Raw genomic sequence first — 16975 nt, 5'->3', positions numbered from 1 at the left:
AACGCATGCCAAATTAAGCAGCTGCCGCCGTGTTCTGCAAGGAAATGAGGAAGACGTTTGGTCTCAGATTTTACCTCTGTATGTAGAACTTCTACAGATGCTTCAAGACCTGGAGAAAGGCTGCATTAAATATTTTTATTTTCAATCATATTTACATGAATGTGCAATTTATTTAAAAAGAAAGGGGTCACTCATGGTGGAAAAGAAACATTTCAACCGAAACATTCTGAGAGGCACTTCACACGGCTTCATCCTTCCCCCTCGCGTAACACTGAATAAATGCATATCTGACTCTTACTCCTGGATTTAAGAGGTTTTGTGTGTGTGTGTGTGTTTTGAGGGTGTGACATTTGAAAAAGACATCATCATCATCATCATCTCCATGCTTGTTCTCTCTCAGGTCCTGTGCAGTAGGAGATGTGATATAGTTCATGCCACTCAAGAATTCTCCAAACCATTCAAACACACACACACACAGAGGTCTGACAATGAATGGAGCTAAAAATCACACATAGTGGCTACAGTAATCCTTGGCTTTTTCTCAGTTCTCTTATCCTTCTCCAGTGAGCGTGAGATCAGACGTAAACACTCGCCATCCTTCACTCGCTCAGCGTTCCTGCTCTTTAGGTCCTGGTGTTATTATTGTTTATTTATTTATTTTTTTTTGCATGTCTGTGCTTGGTGTTGATCTGAGGCACTTGTATGGTGTGGATCAGTGGAACGCTGATGTTTCAGCCCCAATCCTCAACTGCATGAAGGTTAAACGTTGTGGAGCTCACACATTCAGGATCTCGAACTCCTCCTCAGACTCGAACAGTTTATCTGTGGACTCGATGAACTCTAAAAGGAAAACAAAAGCTGGTCATGAAACTCCAAAATCATCAACGAGCACATGGAATATCTGATAGCAGCTCTTTTGCACAGCAACAGAATTCAGTCAGATTTGACTTTTGTTAGCTTTAATGGACAAAGTATTGTTTTTTCCCCACCAGCCAACTACTCGACATGCCCGCAGTGTAGACCAGAGATGATGCAGAACTCCACCCTTTTATTAACCATTTAACAAATGATCTTCATTACATCCTGATTCACATCTCCATACATTTTAACCTCTCACCGCTTTTAAGGCAACAATTTAAAGTGTTTTGTGTGATCTCACAGGTATAACGTTAGACTGATTTGCTGTTTTGTTTTTGCTCACTGCCCCATTTACCTCCAGTGCATTATTACTAGTGGTCAGAATGGGAACTGCAAACGGCACTAACAAAAATAAAGATCCACTGGAACAGGAACCACGCTGCCCCATGCTTGTGCTGTTAACGGCTTCACTGGGGGTGGATAGGACGGATAAAAACAGGGTTGCCAGGTTGAGCTAGATTAAAATATAGGACCACCCATTCATCGCGAGGGTTACGTTCCAAAACCACCCACGATAAAGGAAAATCCGCGGATGCCACTACCAAATGCTTTTTATGGCCATAAATGACCCTCCCACACTCTTTAAACACACACAGAAAACATTTGCAAGCATATAGCGAAATGAATTCATAAAAATATCACATTTATAGTGAGTACTGTATGTATGTATGTTTCTTGCCAGAAGGTGCAGAGCGTTTGAGCGAAATAATAGGGCTTGGATAAAAAGAGTAAAAATACAGCACACAGAACAGAACAGAACAAAACAAAACACTCAGGACAGTGACACGCGAGGAACTGGAATGCTGGAGAATTCTGCTTCCCTTTCCCCGATTGGCCAGACTCGTTCCTCCAGCCATACTGTATTTTGATTTTCAGCATCCCCGCACCGCGCTTTCCTAAACAACGCTACAGTATTCGGTGTATTATTACACTTTATTTTAAGTAATGTTTATATTTTGTAATTAGTAAAATAATAAAAATTATACTTTTATTAATAAATACAATTAAAAGCAACTCACTATTGCAGATACCACGATATACCGGGAAAATCCGCAAAAATCAGTTATGCTCCAAATAAAAATCTGTGATATACTGGGACCATGATATAGAGGGGGATTATTGTACTCTGTGATCTTGTGTTGTTTATGGTCCTGAACCCATGCTGAGTAAACATGTCGGTCTAAACTATACGAGCTGTGAGGAGACGTGAGGTCGGGGAGGTCAGTGATCTCACCTGCTCCCGTGGTCTGCACCTCCGGTTTAGTCGGAGGAACGAACGGCGGCCAGTGAGGCGGATGTTTCTCCACCAACTCGAACATCCGCAGGTTTCGCTTCTTCAGGATTTCCTTCAAGGTCATGAGCAGAAAGAATTAAAGAACAAACTCAAATAAAGTCCAAACACATCAAGGAGCATTTCATTTGAAGCTCTACCTGCTGAACCTGAGTACACCATCTGTCAAAATCCTCCTCACTCTTACAGAAGAAGCCCTGTTAAGAAAAGAGAAGAAGCCCGGGTGGAAAAGACATGAATAATTTCACTTCGCTGTTGTATTTTACTGAAATTATTATTTTTTGACTTTTCATTTCAATATTCAAATTACTTGTTAAAATAATTTCCTATATTTCAACCTGCTGTTAAACAGTTAAATATTAATAAACATTATCTAGTCAAAAGCTAGGTTTGTGTACATTAGCATAATGTTTTTACAAATATTTGTTTAAATAAATCAGTTAAAATATTTACTTTCAATTTTGTTGAAATGCCTAAATGCAGATTTTCAGTAGATGATTTTTTTGCTTCATATTTCTTTAAATTGTGTAAGATTTTGACCAAAACCTAAACTTCTGCTATTCACGTTTCCTCAAAACATCCTTTTGAACTGATGAATGATTCTGACTCTGCAGCCTCACCAGAGCTACAGACGGGTCCAGGCTGCTGATCTTCATGCGATGAGGACTCCTCTGGCAGTGGTAGCTCTGATCACCCCCCCCGAGCCCCATCTCTGAGTCCACAGCTGATTGGGTGGTGTGAGGGTCCAGATAAATCAGCTCATCATCTGAGGAGAACATGGGCAGTAACATCAGGCCATTTTGAGAAAGTTCATATAAGAGTGAAAGAAAACATCGGAAACCTGCACTAAAGTCCTCATGGTGTTAAGGCTTGTGTTGGATTTCAGTTAACACAAATCAGAAACTTTACACACTCCTAGTTTTATAGATTTTCAGAAAACAGATATCTAGAAGAAGAAGAAGAGAAAGTTTGATGTAAACATTGAAAACTAAATCAATCGTGTTTTTCGATTTCGAGGAATAAAGCGGATATAGAAGATGGATGGTTTGTTTATGTTTGTGTTGTGTATTTCAGACTTTGCCGCTCAGAGAGAACACTCACCTATAAATCCGATGAAGTAATAAGCCAGGTTGGGTTTTCCACCGAGAACGCCACAAGACTGAGGCATCTTAAAACATTCCTTCATTAAAAATAAAACATTCCTTCATTAAAAATAAAAGATTTGATTAAAAAATGACAAATGTTGATCCACTGCTCTACACCGTGTTTGTTAAATGAGTAAAATTTCATCAGCATTTTTGGTGTTAAATCGAACACTCGTGTAACACACGCCGTATGATGTGACGCTTTACATGAATTTGACGCTTTATGTGAAGTTATGTGGTTTCTGGTGTGGGCTGAAATATGTTTTGGAATTGAACGCTGCAAGTGCTCATACAATTAAGACAAACCATGTCATTATCTTAAACACACAACACACTGATAATCTACTGTGAGTCCTGAGGAGATTTCTGCGTACTTTCAGTGCCTGGATGTAGATGGGGTTGATGTTGTTGATGCCCATGCGGAGTGGGATAAGCAGCAGCAGAGGCCTCCAATCCTGCGAATGCTGGGGATTCTGCTGGAAATGTGAGACGGGGCACGGAGCCTGGAGCTGTTTACGGTCATCTGATGAAGTGTCAGATGAAGGAACTTCAACCCCACCACAGATACACCGACTGGGTCTCACTTCCTGATGACACTGCTTCTCTGTTTGAGAGAGAGAGAGAGAGAGAGAGAGAGAGAGACCATGATTGTACATTGCATACACTCTAAAACAATTCACAATAAAGATGATAAAAGGATGAAACTCACTGATGTCTTCGATCACTACGGTGTTGTCCATTGACACATAGACAGCTAACGAACTCCAATCATCAAACGGTGTGAGTTTCCTGTGATGGAAAAATTCAAGATCAAGATCTAAATTCAAGCAAATTTCAGTGAATCTTATTTACATGGGAACTGTTTTTGTTATAAATCTGTACAATTTAAATGTAATGCAATAATTAATATAAGAGCTTGCTAAAGGTAGTGATGTCCTCTGCTCCAGATAAATTATCACACACTCCATGTTTACACTTCACTGATTCCTACTGGTCCTCAAAACTCCAGTCTGAGACCTGCTGGTGGAGAAGAAGGAAGCTTCTGAAGGAAAAACAATATTTTCAAGTAGAAGAACACAAACCTGAGGACTTGTGCTACTGTGTTCGGCCCGTACCACTCTCCAACAGATTTACCCTCGCCCACCCCCATCTGAGCTGCTCAGGGAGAGGGAGAGGGAGAGGGAGAGGGAGAGGGAGAGGGAGAGGGAGAGGGAGAGGGAGAGGGAGAGGGAGAGAATGGAGCTGTTTAATGAATTTGGTCTGAATCAAATTCAGTAGCTGTGCAGAGAACACTGATCACTGATCACTATCGAGAAATGAATGAGTGGAACGGTACAACTCACTCAAATGTACAGAACAAAACTTTTACACACACACACACTCATGCACACTGGATCACACACACATACCCATCTGGTGAATTGAGTAACAGCTGTCTTTTCTGTCCAGAAAGCAGTGGAGGATGCGCTGATACTCAGCTGGTTGACTTCTGTCACTCAGCCACCTCCATGCTGCAGGGTTTCACACAAACAGCAAAGTTGCATGTTACAGCAAACAAAATATAACAGAATACAACAAAATCACATTCTCTTTCAGATGCCTGTAAGTGTCGAGATTCATAACAGCTGAATTTCAACTGAACCACCTTTACTTCTATTCATTCATATGGCGACTGAGCAAACTGACACTAACCATCAGCACACGATGATGTGAGTGGGAAAGTGATCTTGAAGTGTGGGACGAAAATAGGAGAGAATAACTTAAGTAACTGAGAACACATACAGTTTACACTCACTGGTCACTTTATTAGGAACACCTGCTTGCTCATAACATGATCCATTATGGCAGCATTTTCATGCATTGCATTAAATCCAGTCAAGAGTTAATGTTCACAACAAACATTAAAATATGGGAAGAAAACACTGAGGTGCATTTTTTTGTTCCTAATAAAGTAGCCAGAGTGTGTGTCTATGTATAGTCTACTTCTTATATTCATGTCCCTGGAAAATCTGTTGGCACAAAATGATCATCTAGATGAGCGGATTTTTACAGACAAGTGAGAAAAGCAACTCAGAGATTAGTCTTGATTTGTAACGCAGCCTTTAGATCTTTGTAAGGAGTTTGGAATAAACCTCTGTAAGGGGTTTATATTTTGACCTACTTCTTCCGAGATGGCTGCAGATGAGGGCCTGTGCCAGGATCATCTGTCCACAGCGCAGCATGCAGCCCCAGCCCGTGTCTGACGACGGACCCGTTCCTCCTGAAGGCCAGAAATACAAAGTGATCAGCACAGACCCACAACCATCAGGCTTTACCTTCTCACACATCTAATCCGATAGTGACGTGATCGGCTACTGACCGATAGGGCTGAACTTCCTCCTGTACGTGAACCACAGCCGTGAACGCACATCAGACAGAAGCTCTGACTTTTCTGTGTACAGAACGAAACAATCACATGAATCAGGGACCTGACGTTTCTGATGGTATTAATAAATATCCACATCATCATCATCTGACATAATAACAAGCTCTGGTTCTTATAATAACATGAGGTTTGTTGTTTTTTTTAACGGAGATGATGTGAAGTACTCAACGCTTTAACATGAATGCCTTATGTCCAGTACAGGTGTGTATTATTACCTGTTTTAACATTATAAGACACTCCTAAAATCCACACTGGCTCGTCAGTGTCTGGTAAATCTTCAAGGAATTCAGAGAACACGTTGATCTGGTTTTCATATTTGGCTAAAACTGAAAGAAAGAGGTATAGACGATTACAATAACAGACAGTCGGGGTGAAACACACACTACAATTACTTTTATTACAATCACATGCTTTTATATCTAATGATCAGAGTTCTCCGACTTCAAACACACCTGAGCAGATTTACAGATTTGTTCAGCATGGCTTTACAGTTATGTACTTTACATAAAGTCGCTCTGTGTGTGTGTGTGTGTGTGTGTGTGTGTGTGTGTGTGCTGGGAGGATGTGTTCAGGCCACTAACCGGGAGACAATGAGAAAACTTGAAACTCAGCTCCGACATGAAATTCCCGGAAAGAAATAAACACTCCTACCCCAAAGCCTTTCTGACTTTAACCTCGACACAGACGCGAAAAACACACTCGCCGACACACTGCACTTTATTAATGTTGTTTTATTTTCACATTTCTTACCTGCCTCCATCCTGGGCTGTCATCAGTGTTTAAAGTCAACGTACAAATACAAAAGCGCGGAATTGTGGGAGATATTGTTCATGTGTTGATTCCTTGGGTCAAAAATAGCATCGAGAAAACTACAAATCCCAGATGTGTCGGCGCACACATCGTCGTCAAACGTCACCAAAAAAACATTGCGAGGCATCACGGGAGTTGTAGTTGAGTCGTGTCTATAGCGCTCAGGTTCCGGTTTACGTCATATGTTTTCATTTTTTTTTCCATCAAGCAATCAAGCTAGTTACCTGTATCCATACGAGCAGGGATTAAAAAAAAATCGGTTTCGGGGGATTTCTGATCTTAATCTGTTTATTAAGGTATTCCTTTCATGTCGTTTGTTAGTCATCTTGCCTATTAAAATCATAATGTTTGTTGACTAGTTAGCGTGTGCTGTCAGCTAACGTGACTAGCAGCTAGAAGCTAAGTGGTAGTAAGGGGCTGTAGGATATGGTAAAAGCTGTCAGTTACAGGTTTAACTAGTTTTATTGTTAGTCGAAGTAACTAGTTGAGCCAGCTAGCACAAGCAGGTTTAATATGATTGTTATCCTTAGCAGCATGGATGCTGTGCTATTTGTTTATGTTGAAACTCCTTACATGAAAAATATTGACTCTTTTCAGGGGAAAGTAGCTAAAGCAAGCTCGGAAAGTCACCAGATGACGTCACACACGAATTTGCATATCCATTAAATCTCAAGGCGAAATACTGATGTGTATTAGATTGCGTGGGATAACAATTATGGGCTATAAAATGACTTCCTATAATCCATCTTCTATACCCGCTTTATTCCTAATTAGGGTCACGGGGATCTGCTGGAGCCTATCCCAGCACACATTGGGCGAAAGGTAGAGGTACACCCTGGACAGGTCACCAGTCCATCACAGGGCCACATGTAGACAGACAACCGCACACACTCACTCCTATGGGCAATTTAGAATTACCAATCCACCTAATGTACGTATTTTTGGGCTGTGGGAGGAAACTTGGGGAGAACATGCGAACTCCACACAGAAAGGCCCCTGCTTGTTTGAACCTGGGATTCAAACCCAGGACCTTCTTGCAGTGAGGCAACAGTGCTAACCACTAATCCACCGTGCTGACTTACTATAACTGAATATTATATTTAGATTATATTATTGCACATTTTACAGTCCTATAATATGATTTGTTTTGTAGAGCGCTGATCTTGTTTGTTGGCAGCGGCATGTCGTACATGTTCGCCAGCGATTCTCTTCAAGCCACACTGCCGCTGCTGCAGGCCTGCATTGATGGCGATGTGGCTTATGCCAAGCGCCTGCTGGAGACCGGCTTCGACCCAAACGCACGTGACTGTCGGGGGCGATCCGGGATGCACCTGGCTGCGGCACGCGGGAACGTGGAGATCTGTCGCCTGCTACACAAGTTCGGAGCGGACCTGCTGGCCACTGACGCTCAGGGGAACACTGCACTGCACATGTGTGGCCACGTGGACACCATCCAGTTCCTCGTGTCCAACGGACTCAAGATCGACATCTGGTTGGTGAATTTTCGTCAAATGTAACATCAAATGTAATGATGTTACTCTAATATTCCACAGTACAGCATTTGTAGCTAGGTTTGTGTGATTTAATCGTCTCTACACAATATTACACTGCTGAAATATCCAGTGACGTTTACTCTTATTTTGTTATATTATATTAACAGATTTACAAACCTTTATAGATTTTGTATAGGAGCTCGCAGTGACATTGGAGTACACTAGTACATGTTACACAGCCAGTTGTCATGGGAACATAGGAAGTAATCATGGGGTAAGGGGTGTGGTTTCAGCACCTAAATGAGTCTGAATAAATCGCCTTATGAACACTACACATAAGCACTTTCTGACTGCACAGATGGTAATATTATCATTTGCCCTTGTTACTCTCCTTGCCCTTGACAGGGTGGAAATCATCGCTATTCTTTTTTAGGCTTTTCAGTTCTTGATGAAGAAATTATGGACTGTGATTTTTTTAAACAGTAAATGATGAGTGGGGAAAAATCGGTGTCGCACAATGCAATATAGAAGCAAGAGACATTGAGAATGTAATCTGTCTGAATAGAGATCTGTAGGACGTTGCTTATATGTCACTACAGTAAATGTGTTGCTCTCTGAGCGGGAGGGGCTTCTCTCTCTCTCTCTCTCTCTTTCTCTCTTGCGCTCTCTCTCTCTCGTGCTCTCTCTCTCTTTTTCTCTCTTTCTCTTGTCAATCACAGCAGCACCTCCCCCGGTGTTGGTGTTGGCAGTCATGTGATAGGGCAGAGTTTCTATTCTGATAAAGTTTTTTGTCTACAGTAATCACAATGGAGCAACTCCTCTGGTCCTGGCTAAGAGGCGCGGTGTGAACAGAGACGCTCTGCGGCTCCTAGAAGGACTGGAGGAGCAGGAGGTGAAGGGCTTCAACCGCAGCTCCCATTCCAGCCTGGAGAAGATGCACATAGCAGATAATGAGAGGTGAGCTCCACTCTTCAAAAGATCAGGCACATTTTAAAAAAAGTTATAACAATATTCTATCAGCTATAATCAGTGTCTCCCTCAGCAGCCTCTCTTAATTCTCTCTGTTTAAGTTAATAAGAGAAAAAAAATCTGAGCTTGTCATGTTACTGAGAAATGTATAGAAGTGTAAACTCTGTCCTGAAGATGTGGGGACTTCCAGAAAGTTCCAGCTTTATCTCTGACTGATACACAGCACTGACACTGGAGACTCCTTCCACACAGTTCTTAAATCCATCCTGAAATATCTCCATTATAACATGACTACACAGTGAGACAGGAAATCTGTATAAATCTCATGGTACCAATGAATAAAGCCCTTCACTGGGGCCCTGAGTGAATTTTTCTCGGGCCACACCCATCTCCAGACTAATAATCTCTTATTAATGTATTGTACTTACTTGTGCACACACGTTTATTTCCAGAAAAAAAAAAGATCTCCTTGTTCCTCTTATTCAGTGCCATGGAGAGTCATTCGCTCCTCAACCCTCACCTCCACCGCAGCGACGGCGTGTTCTCCAGCTTTCGCACCACGTGGCAGGAGTTCGTGGAGGATCTCGGCTTCTGGAGGGTTCTGTTGCTCCTGCTGTTCATCGCTCTGCTCTCACTGGCTATTGCTTACTACGTCAGTGGCGTCCTGCCTTTCAGCTCAAATCAGCTGGAACTTGTGCGTTAGGATCCTGAGCGATAACGAACTGACGGAGGTGCGGGAGCGAAGTCGACCGAATCATTTTTAAGGAACCGTAACGTTTATGTTTCCCAAATTCTTTCCATGTGAATGATGTAACGCAGTTTGATTTCAGTGTAAATAGTGATCTTTATTTGTCTCTTGTGTATTTTTGTGCACAAGGATTTTTTTCCCCCCAAACTTGATCCTGATGATTTGAAACCGAAATGTTCACATTCTGTACAATTATGACTAGAATTGATCATTACTCATGTACACGCGAGTTATTCCTCACGTTCAGAGATCTTATTCTCACAGTTCCATGTCAGATTCTCCAGATGAACCTTAGCAGTGTTTGGAATTAAAAGCTATTTACAGTCCATCTCTCAGAGCAGGGTTCTGATAGGGAGGTTCCTGCAGAAATATTCATGTTTTCTTAATAAAACAGCATCAGATTACCCAAACACAACACAGTGACCATCTGTGAGTGATCAGCTGTGTACTGTGCGCTTGCTACGTTTTCTTTATTTTTCTCTATTCTCTATTCCGACTGAATTTCAGAACTAGACCTGAAAAGTAATGAACCACAGATTTTCTGTAACCTTTGATTATTTACATAAAGACCATCGAGTGAAGGACACTGATGTCTGGGTTTTAGTGAAATACACTACTGGTGATTCAGGAAATGGAAGCAACATGACTTTGTTGTGTGTAGGTTACCTTTTACATAATTTCATAATCTCATTATCATTATTATCTTGTTATCATCACCGTGTAAGAAAAATCTTGAATTGCAGTGTTTATTACAGACACTACAGAGCATTAGCTAAATCCTGGATATTGGCGATTAAAGATATTTCAGCTTTCAGTCTACAGCATTAATGTGTTTTTCTTTCATTTACTGGAGAATAGTAGTGCTTTAGTTTCCTTCAAATGATCCATTTGTGTAGGTTTATGGCTGTATGAATAAGGCAGTGAACCTCAGAGTTGAGGTAATAAGAGCGTTACGAGGCCGAGGCGTGGCCATGTTCACGTCTGCACTCGTCTCGCTCCCGAGGGCAGACATTCACTGTAAAGAGATAAGATCAGCCTTTAATAAGATTTTGTTCAAAATTACACCTGATGAGTTCTAAAATGATTTTTGTAATTCAAGAGTTTAAATAAAACAGACTTTATGTAAATTAGGCCAAAGGCTCTGTGCTCGTGGCTGTAAGGCAGCTCGGTTTCAGTGAGTTGGTCGTTTCTGTTTTCCGACAGCTTCGAGATCATGTGGTACAGTCTTTATTTTTCAAAACAAAGCTGTTAAATAGTGTTAGGTTAGTGCCATATAATGACAGAAGGTATAGAGCACTTACAATAAAGCTAAAATAAATTAATAATAAAGATGGTGGTACAGCAGGGAGCGTCATCTCCTCACAGCTCCAGCAGCAGACTTCATAACTGAGCTCAGGCTCCTATCTGTGTACAGTTTCACACGTTCTCCACGTGTGGTTCTCCTGAGTTCTCTGTGTGATACCCTCTGATGGATGATGGCTGGATGTTCCGTGACGCTGATAAGCAGCACGTAGTGAAATAATTATTATATCATTTACTTAAGATTAGACTTCGAGGTTTCTGCTGAATTAAAACAACCAGCTACAATCTTCAGTAACTTTATTCTGCTCCGTCCAGGATAAAGTCCACATACAGGCATGTTTTTGGGAGGTGGGAAGAAACTGGAGAACCCGGATGAAACCGGGTTCATTAGAGATTAAGAGAATCCACAAGGGAAAGAAGCTGGAGGTGTGAAGTAGAGCCGATATCCGCCGCAGCAAAGTGAGATATTCAGCTCTTTATTTACTGAAGCTACTCTAATCACACTACAACAACTAACTACAAACTCTGTTACAAAATATATACATTTTAATGCTAGTACAAAATGACAACAATTAAATATATACAAATAATAAATAATATTTTAAAGTGTAGTAAAATGGTTTCCAATCCTCTTTAATCCAGAGTAAAGTCAGGGTCAGAAAGAGCCGCCTCTAACGTCTCGATATGCACCAGTGGAATTCTCGCTACTTCGAAGAAGACTCTGCAAAACACAGAGAGAGAGAGGTTATAGATCAGAAACCAAATATCTGGCGTGAACAGCACAATCGTATTACGTACTTGTGAGAGTACTTGTTCTCCACGGCTCTGAGGTTCTCGTCTGCAGGACTGGCCAACATGGCATACAGCCTCCTGACCAGTGGGCCGAGCTCACGCAGTGTGTAGCCGCTGTGGTGCTGCAGCGCCGCCGTCTGCACTCCAGACACAGTGAAATTATGTGTTAGGAAGAGTGTGTGCCATCTGTAATGCACCAAGTGCTGTCTGTCTGTTTAGCGCGCCAAATAACTCTCGAAATAAGTGTCTGTAGTAGGATTTGAACCCAAAGTGGGCGTGACTACATGCCACCAGAAACGCTTGAAAAGAAAGCTGCTGGAAACAAGAAGCTATTTTTCACTCACAAAATATCATGTGTGTGTGTATGTACAGTATATATAGTGTGTGTAGAATCTGTGAAGTTCTCACCCATCCTCCCAGGCGGCTGGTGATGAGGGCGAGGAGGAGGCAGGCGGACGCTAAGCACGACGCTCGCTCCGGCACCAGCTCCAGTTCCAGCAGGCTCAGTTCACACACATAGCGCGCCAAAGTTAGCGTCTCCATGCTAGCATGGGCCACCTGTGGATTTGGGTCATAGTTACATCACAAATCATCAAGGAAACTGTGCACACTTTTATATTCTGTTTGTTCTTAACATCCTTTGAAGCTTTCAGGTTTCTTTTCACTGGAGATGTGAATTGGAAGAGAATAACATCATCTTTAACATATGAGTGTACAAGCTATCAGACTTTTCATCAAATGTGTTCCTGGCTGAGGAAATTATAATCAGTATTCAATAAATTAAAAGAAAATTAAAAGCAGCTCATAATAGAAGCTTGAAACTCCCCAACCTTTGCATAACGCCTGAGGAACCTATAAGGCACAGGGATGTTAATGTCAAAGTTAAGTCCTTGGAGAATTTTCCTTTCCATAACAAGGAATTCCTGTCTCTCGTAGGCATCATCACAAATGTACAGGAAGTCATCAATCCCAGGGGGACAGCGCTCCTAAACAAAAAATAAACTTTATTTTCATATTATTATTATTATTATTAAGTAAAAAGCATATATAAACATACCCAACGATTAAAATCAACACTTCCAAAACCCCAAATTCCAAAACCTTGATCATGAACATGATTATGAAAGCACACTTCTCCTGATTCTCAGATTTCATTATAAGTTGTTAAACTAAAATCACAGAATAATGTAAATCTGAACAATAAAATTTGGTGCTATCTTACTTCAAACTTGGCAGCGATGAGCATCGCCGTGGATCCGATGAGCTGCAGCGATTCTCTCATCACCTCTGTGACAGACAGGTAGTGATCCGTCAGCTTCACTGCCAGGTACAGCGTTTCGTGATTCAGCTCAAAGTTTTCCTGCGTTGTGCAGATGTGTAAATAGTCATCATCAGTTATAATCCTTACACATCACATTAATCACCCGTGAGATCAGACAAATCACTGTTATACTGTTCTGCTGAAATCTCTTACTGACAGACATCCAAATCTAACAATATTCACAGAGACATAAGACAGGATGTTACCTGGACTTCCACCATCCAGTCGATTAGAATACCTCTCATACTTGCATTCAGGTCCAGTTGAGCGTGCATGTAATCAGTCAAGACAAATTTCTCCTGAAAACAACAAACACAAAGTTTAAACTTCAGCTTTAAAATGTAATGGTTAATGTCACCATGTGTTCACATACTGTATATAATTGTTCATAGCCTCAGCCTATACATCATTTGCACGACCCATTTGTATTGTATGCACACTTGTATTTCCTGTATATATGCCCATAGCACATATGTATACTGTCCATATTACTCTGTATATTATGTCCATAGCACACACACACCTATACATCATGTTGATATATACTGTATATATCTATCTGTAATTATCCCCATAACACTGCTTCTATCTGAACATATGCCTTATCTGTACATATTGTATTATCTATATATAATCCATAGTATTCTGTACATCATGTCCATAGCACATATATCTGTATATCATGTTGAGAAGTACTGTATATACCCACTGTAATTATCTCAACGGCTCCTATTTGTACATAAGTCCATATCTGTACATATTAGATTATCTACATTACTGTATATAAAGCATTTGCTGCTCACCGCACTTCTGGTTAGATGCTAAACTGCATTTCTTTGCCTTGTTGAATCTAATCGAATCGAATCTTACAGCATGATGTCTTTTAAAGCATTTCAGTACAAGTCTCAAACACAAAGGTTCGTCTGAGCCCCAGAAGATTCTCACCTCTCTGTCTCTGAGGTAGTCAAAAATATCTTTAGCGTACTCCGGACTCATCAAGTAGTCGCCAGCTTGCTCCTGATCAACATCAAACTCTTCTGGGATCTGCAGGAAAGACAGATTTCAAAGCCTTGAGTATAATGAGCAGAGGTCTGTGGATGGATGGATGGACCTGGGAAATTCCTGGGGTCTACCTGAGCAGAGCATGTTTATGAGAAAGTTCTCCCGAAACTAACGAGACGAATGAAGTTCACATTCGATTTAAAGTAAACTTCATGTTGAGGTTTATTCATCATTCATCATTTATTCAGTAAGAGCCTGCCAGAATCAGACTCTCTTGAGCTGTATTTAGACAACGCTACTCACTGCACCACCATGTGGTAAATCTGATCAATTCACTTTAATCTGTTTAACAACTTTAAAAAAAAAAAAAAAAAATTCAATAACCTTTTGGTCTTGGACTGCAGGCTGCTCTTTAGCAGGAGACACACCCGGGTCTGGCGATGTTGACTCCTCCACCCGATTCGTATGATCTTCAGCTTTTTTACACTCTTCCTCAAAGAACACCTGTTTAGACCTGGAGTAATAACACTAGTTAAGCTTTAAAGGAATAAGGAATAGTATTGTTGTTGTGAATAATAAATGTCAATGAGAGATCTGAGGACTGATCATTACACTTTCAGGTGGTTGTTAGCTTTTTTGACCACGTTGCTTGACTGTGTCTTCTTGGGCGCTTTGCTGTTCTTGACACAGGCTTCATTCTGGACTGTTTTGGTCTGTTTGGAAAAAAGAGATAAATGTATATGTATCAACTGATCTATAGATACAGATATAAACCTCCTAATAACGGCCTAAGTTCACAGTATCTGATCTCATCACTGTGTCTTCAATAAAAACCTGCATATTTCAAGTCTGAAGGTTTTTATTTTGCACATCACATTATCCATGAATGGACGTTAGCAGGTTTCTGGCTTCTTTTGGCATATTCTCTTTAACAGAGATGTGACAATAGCTAAAGAAATGTTTCTCAGTAAACCATATTTGCCAGAATATACATTTCCTTTTTGTTCAACAAAAACAGTAAATAATCTTATGTAAATCGGCTGAACAAATATCTCGGTTCAGTCATTTGCAAAAAACTAGCTGTATAACTTGCTATAAAATCAGCATACTTCTGAAAAACATTAAAGAAAATTGACTGTTTTTATTCTGAGGCTGATAAGAAGAAAGATAAATCACCTGTATAATCAATATAATCTACACAAATGATTTCTGACACTACTTCACTGTATTAAAAGTTTGAATAAATATAAAAGCAAACAGCAGAAAGAAAATCTCAGTTATGATGAAGTGTGTATGTATGTATGTATGTATATATATATATATATATGTATATATGTGTGTGTGTGTGTGTGTGTGTGTGTATAAATGTCAGCTTACATTTGTAAGGTCAACAAAGGCAGATCTTTTCTTGGGAGCACCTTGAGGGGAGGATGGACTTCTTTTGATATAATGAACATCTTCCTGTAACAAACGGAACAATTTACAGGATATGACAACAATATTTATGATCTATTCATAAGAAACTCCGGGATCACATTACACAGCAGTGTGTGTCCTATTACAAAGACATTGGTCTTTGATGTTGCTCATCAGCTTTTGTTAGTTAGTTATTTAGTAAATATCCAAACACACAGGTCAGAGTGCTCACCTGGTTATCCGGTCCAATCGCTTTACCCTGAACTTTAGACCCACAGCAGTGTGTGTTCTCCCGCCGTGGGAAAGGCATGATGTCTGATCCTACACTGATCTTCACAAAATGTGCAGCTTTCAGGTCCTTCAGTCTGAAACCTCACACACTCGTGTGTTTACCCTTCAGCCGTTACTAGCGCTGTTCCTCTGGGAATAAACACTGAAACACACCTCATCTCAATCTCATCTCATCTGATCTGATCTGATCGTCAGGATTGTTAGAAAAAGAAAAGTTTCGAATTTTAAGCATGAAGTCGCTTATTTAAGAAAAAAAATCGCTGAAAAACTGATTTCGTAAAAACACGATTTTCTACGATATTAAAACAGAAATTTTGAACCAGAAGCAGCTCCAAGCCACATACTGATTGGTTGTTTGTCTTTAACGTCAACTGCCACAGACAAAAATCAGTTTAAACCGGCGACCAATCAGCACGAGACTTTAGATTTTACTTATAGCCAATAGGAACAGAAAGGGCGGGGCGATGCGCCTGCGTGGCTTCTTTGTCGCCATCTTGTGTGTACGAGTTGTTTAGCCCAGAGGTTACCAAACTAAAGTTTAAAAATACATAAATCACGGATCCCCTCAGTGCAGTTTTTTTTGGTATAAAAGAACTAGTCAAAACTATTCACATTATTTAAACAATCTAATCATATGTCGGCTAACTCGCTTTACTAAAACCCAGATTATTCTTAATGAGGTCTAGTGGACCTGGTGGAATTTTTTGCCTTAATATGGAAATATTATTTCAAAAATTGTATTTCAGTATCTTCTTCTGTAATAACAAATATCAAGCCAATACCAACTGAGGTGTCCAATTTACATAAGCAATGTATTTTACTTTTGTTGTACTTTGATAATATCGCTACAACAACAATAACAGTCATGGTTTAGTTTATACACTTATATTGACATGCCACAAATGTGCGGTAATGTCGTGAAAACATGCGCATGCGCGGTGCAGAGTCGTAAAAAACATGCGCGGAACAGCCCTGGGACGCGGACACTGCCGTACTAAACAGTGTGTGACGTTAGTACGCCAGCTGTTAGTACGCGAGTGTGCGTTGTGCGC

At 40.6% G+C, this 16975-nt stretch overlaps 3 protein-coding genes across 3 annotated transcripts; 1 reads left to right on the top strand and 2 right to left on the bottom strand.

The window, feature by feature from the left end:
- Positions 1-170: 170 nt before the first annotated feature.
- atg4a (autophagy related 4A, cysteine peptidase) lies at positions 171-6670 on the bottom strand. Its single transcript, XM_058414696.1, has 13 exons — positions 6530-6670; positions 5995-6105; positions 5714-5785; positions 5516-5614; positions 4764-4865; positions 4437-4509; positions 4064-4143; positions 3729-3958; positions 3311-3389; positions 2830-2975; positions 2350-2406; positions 2153-2264; positions 171-840 (listed from the first exon to the last, which is right to left on the bottom strand). Exons 1-13 carry the CDS (start codon positions 6537-6539, stop codon positions 776-778), a joined length of 1236 nt encoding a protein of 411 aa, XP_058270679.1. The 5' UTR covers positions 6540-6670; the 3' UTR covers positions 171-775.
- A 55-nt stretch (positions 6671-6725) lies between these two features.
- ankrd46a (ankyrin repeat domain 46a) lies at positions 6726-10613 on the top strand. The gene is made up of 4 exons (XM_058414697.1): positions 6726-6885; positions 7743-8081; positions 8881-9039; positions 9538-10613. Exons 2-4 carry the CDS (start codon positions 7771-7773, stop codon positions 9752-9754), a joined length of 687 nt encoding a protein of 228 aa, XP_058270680.1. The 5' UTR covers positions 6726-6885; positions 7743-7770; the 3' UTR covers positions 9755-10613.
- A 397-nt stretch (positions 10614-11010) lies between these two features.
- LOC131368665 (G2/mitotic-specific cyclin-B3-like) lies at positions 11011-16908 on the bottom strand. The gene is made up of 11 exons (XM_058414695.1): positions 15865-16908; positions 15594-15677; positions 14829-14929; positions 14601-14730; positions 14160-14258; positions 13421-13513; positions 13116-13253; positions 12724-12879; positions 12302-12451; positions 11900-12030; positions 11011-11822 (listed from the first exon to the last, which is right to left on the bottom strand). The coding sequence occupies exons 1-11, from the start codon at positions 15940-15942 to the stop codon at positions 11735-11737; spliced, it is 1248 nt and encodes a 415-aa protein (XP_058270678.1). The 5' UTR covers positions 15943-16908; the 3' UTR covers positions 11011-11734.
- Positions 16909-16975: the final 67 nt, after the last annotated feature.

The sequence above is a fragment of the Hemibagrus wyckioides genome, linkage group LG18, assembly GCF_019097595.1.
Source record: "Hemibagrus wyckioides isolate EC202008001 linkage group LG18, SWU_Hwy_1.0, whole genome shotgun sequence".
Classification (NCBI taxonomy): Eukaryota; Metazoa; Chordata; class Actinopteri; order Siluriformes; family Bagridae; genus Hemibagrus; species Hemibagrus wyckioides.
Note: the sequence above shows the minus strand (reverse complement) of the source record. Positions and strands in the feature narration are given on the sequence as shown.

Excerpts from the sequence above, each read along its gene's own strand:
- atg4a (XM_058414696.1), bottom strand. Across the intron at positions 5,786-5,994 it reads GTCTTATAATGTTAAAACAG|AAAAGTCAGAGCTTCTGTCT; the intron begins GTAATAATACAC and ends TTCTGTACACAG. Across the intron at positions 4,144-4,436 it reads ACAGTAGCACAAGTCCTCAG|GAAACTCACACCGTTTGATG; the intron begins GTTTGTGTTCTT and ends TTTCCATCACAG.
- LOC131368665 (XM_058414695.1), bottom strand. The coding sequence starts at position 15,942 with ATGCCTTTCCCACGGCGGGAGAACACACACTGCTGTGGGTCTAAAGTT. Across the intron at positions 15,678-15,864 it reads CGATTGGACCGGATAACCAG|GAAGATGTTCATTATATCAA; the intron begins GTGAGCACTCTG and ends CGTTTGTTACAG. Across the intron at positions 14,259-14,600 it reads CTGCAGTCCAAGACCAAAAG|ATCCCAGAAGAGTTTGATGT; the intron begins GTTATTGAATTT and ends TCTTTCCTGCAG.
- ankrd46a (XM_058414697.1), top strand. The coding sequence starts at position 7,771 with ATGTCGTACATGTTCGCCAGCGATTCTCTTCAAGCCACACTGCCGCTG. Across the intron at positions 8,082-8,880 it reads GGACTCAAGATCGACATCTG|TAATCACAATGGAGCAACTC; the intron begins GTTGGTGAATTT and ends TTTTGTCTACAG. Across the intron at positions 9,040-9,537 it reads CACATAGCAGATAATGAGAG|TGCCATGGAGAGTCATTCGC; the intron begins GTGAGCTCCACT and ends CCTCTTATTCAG.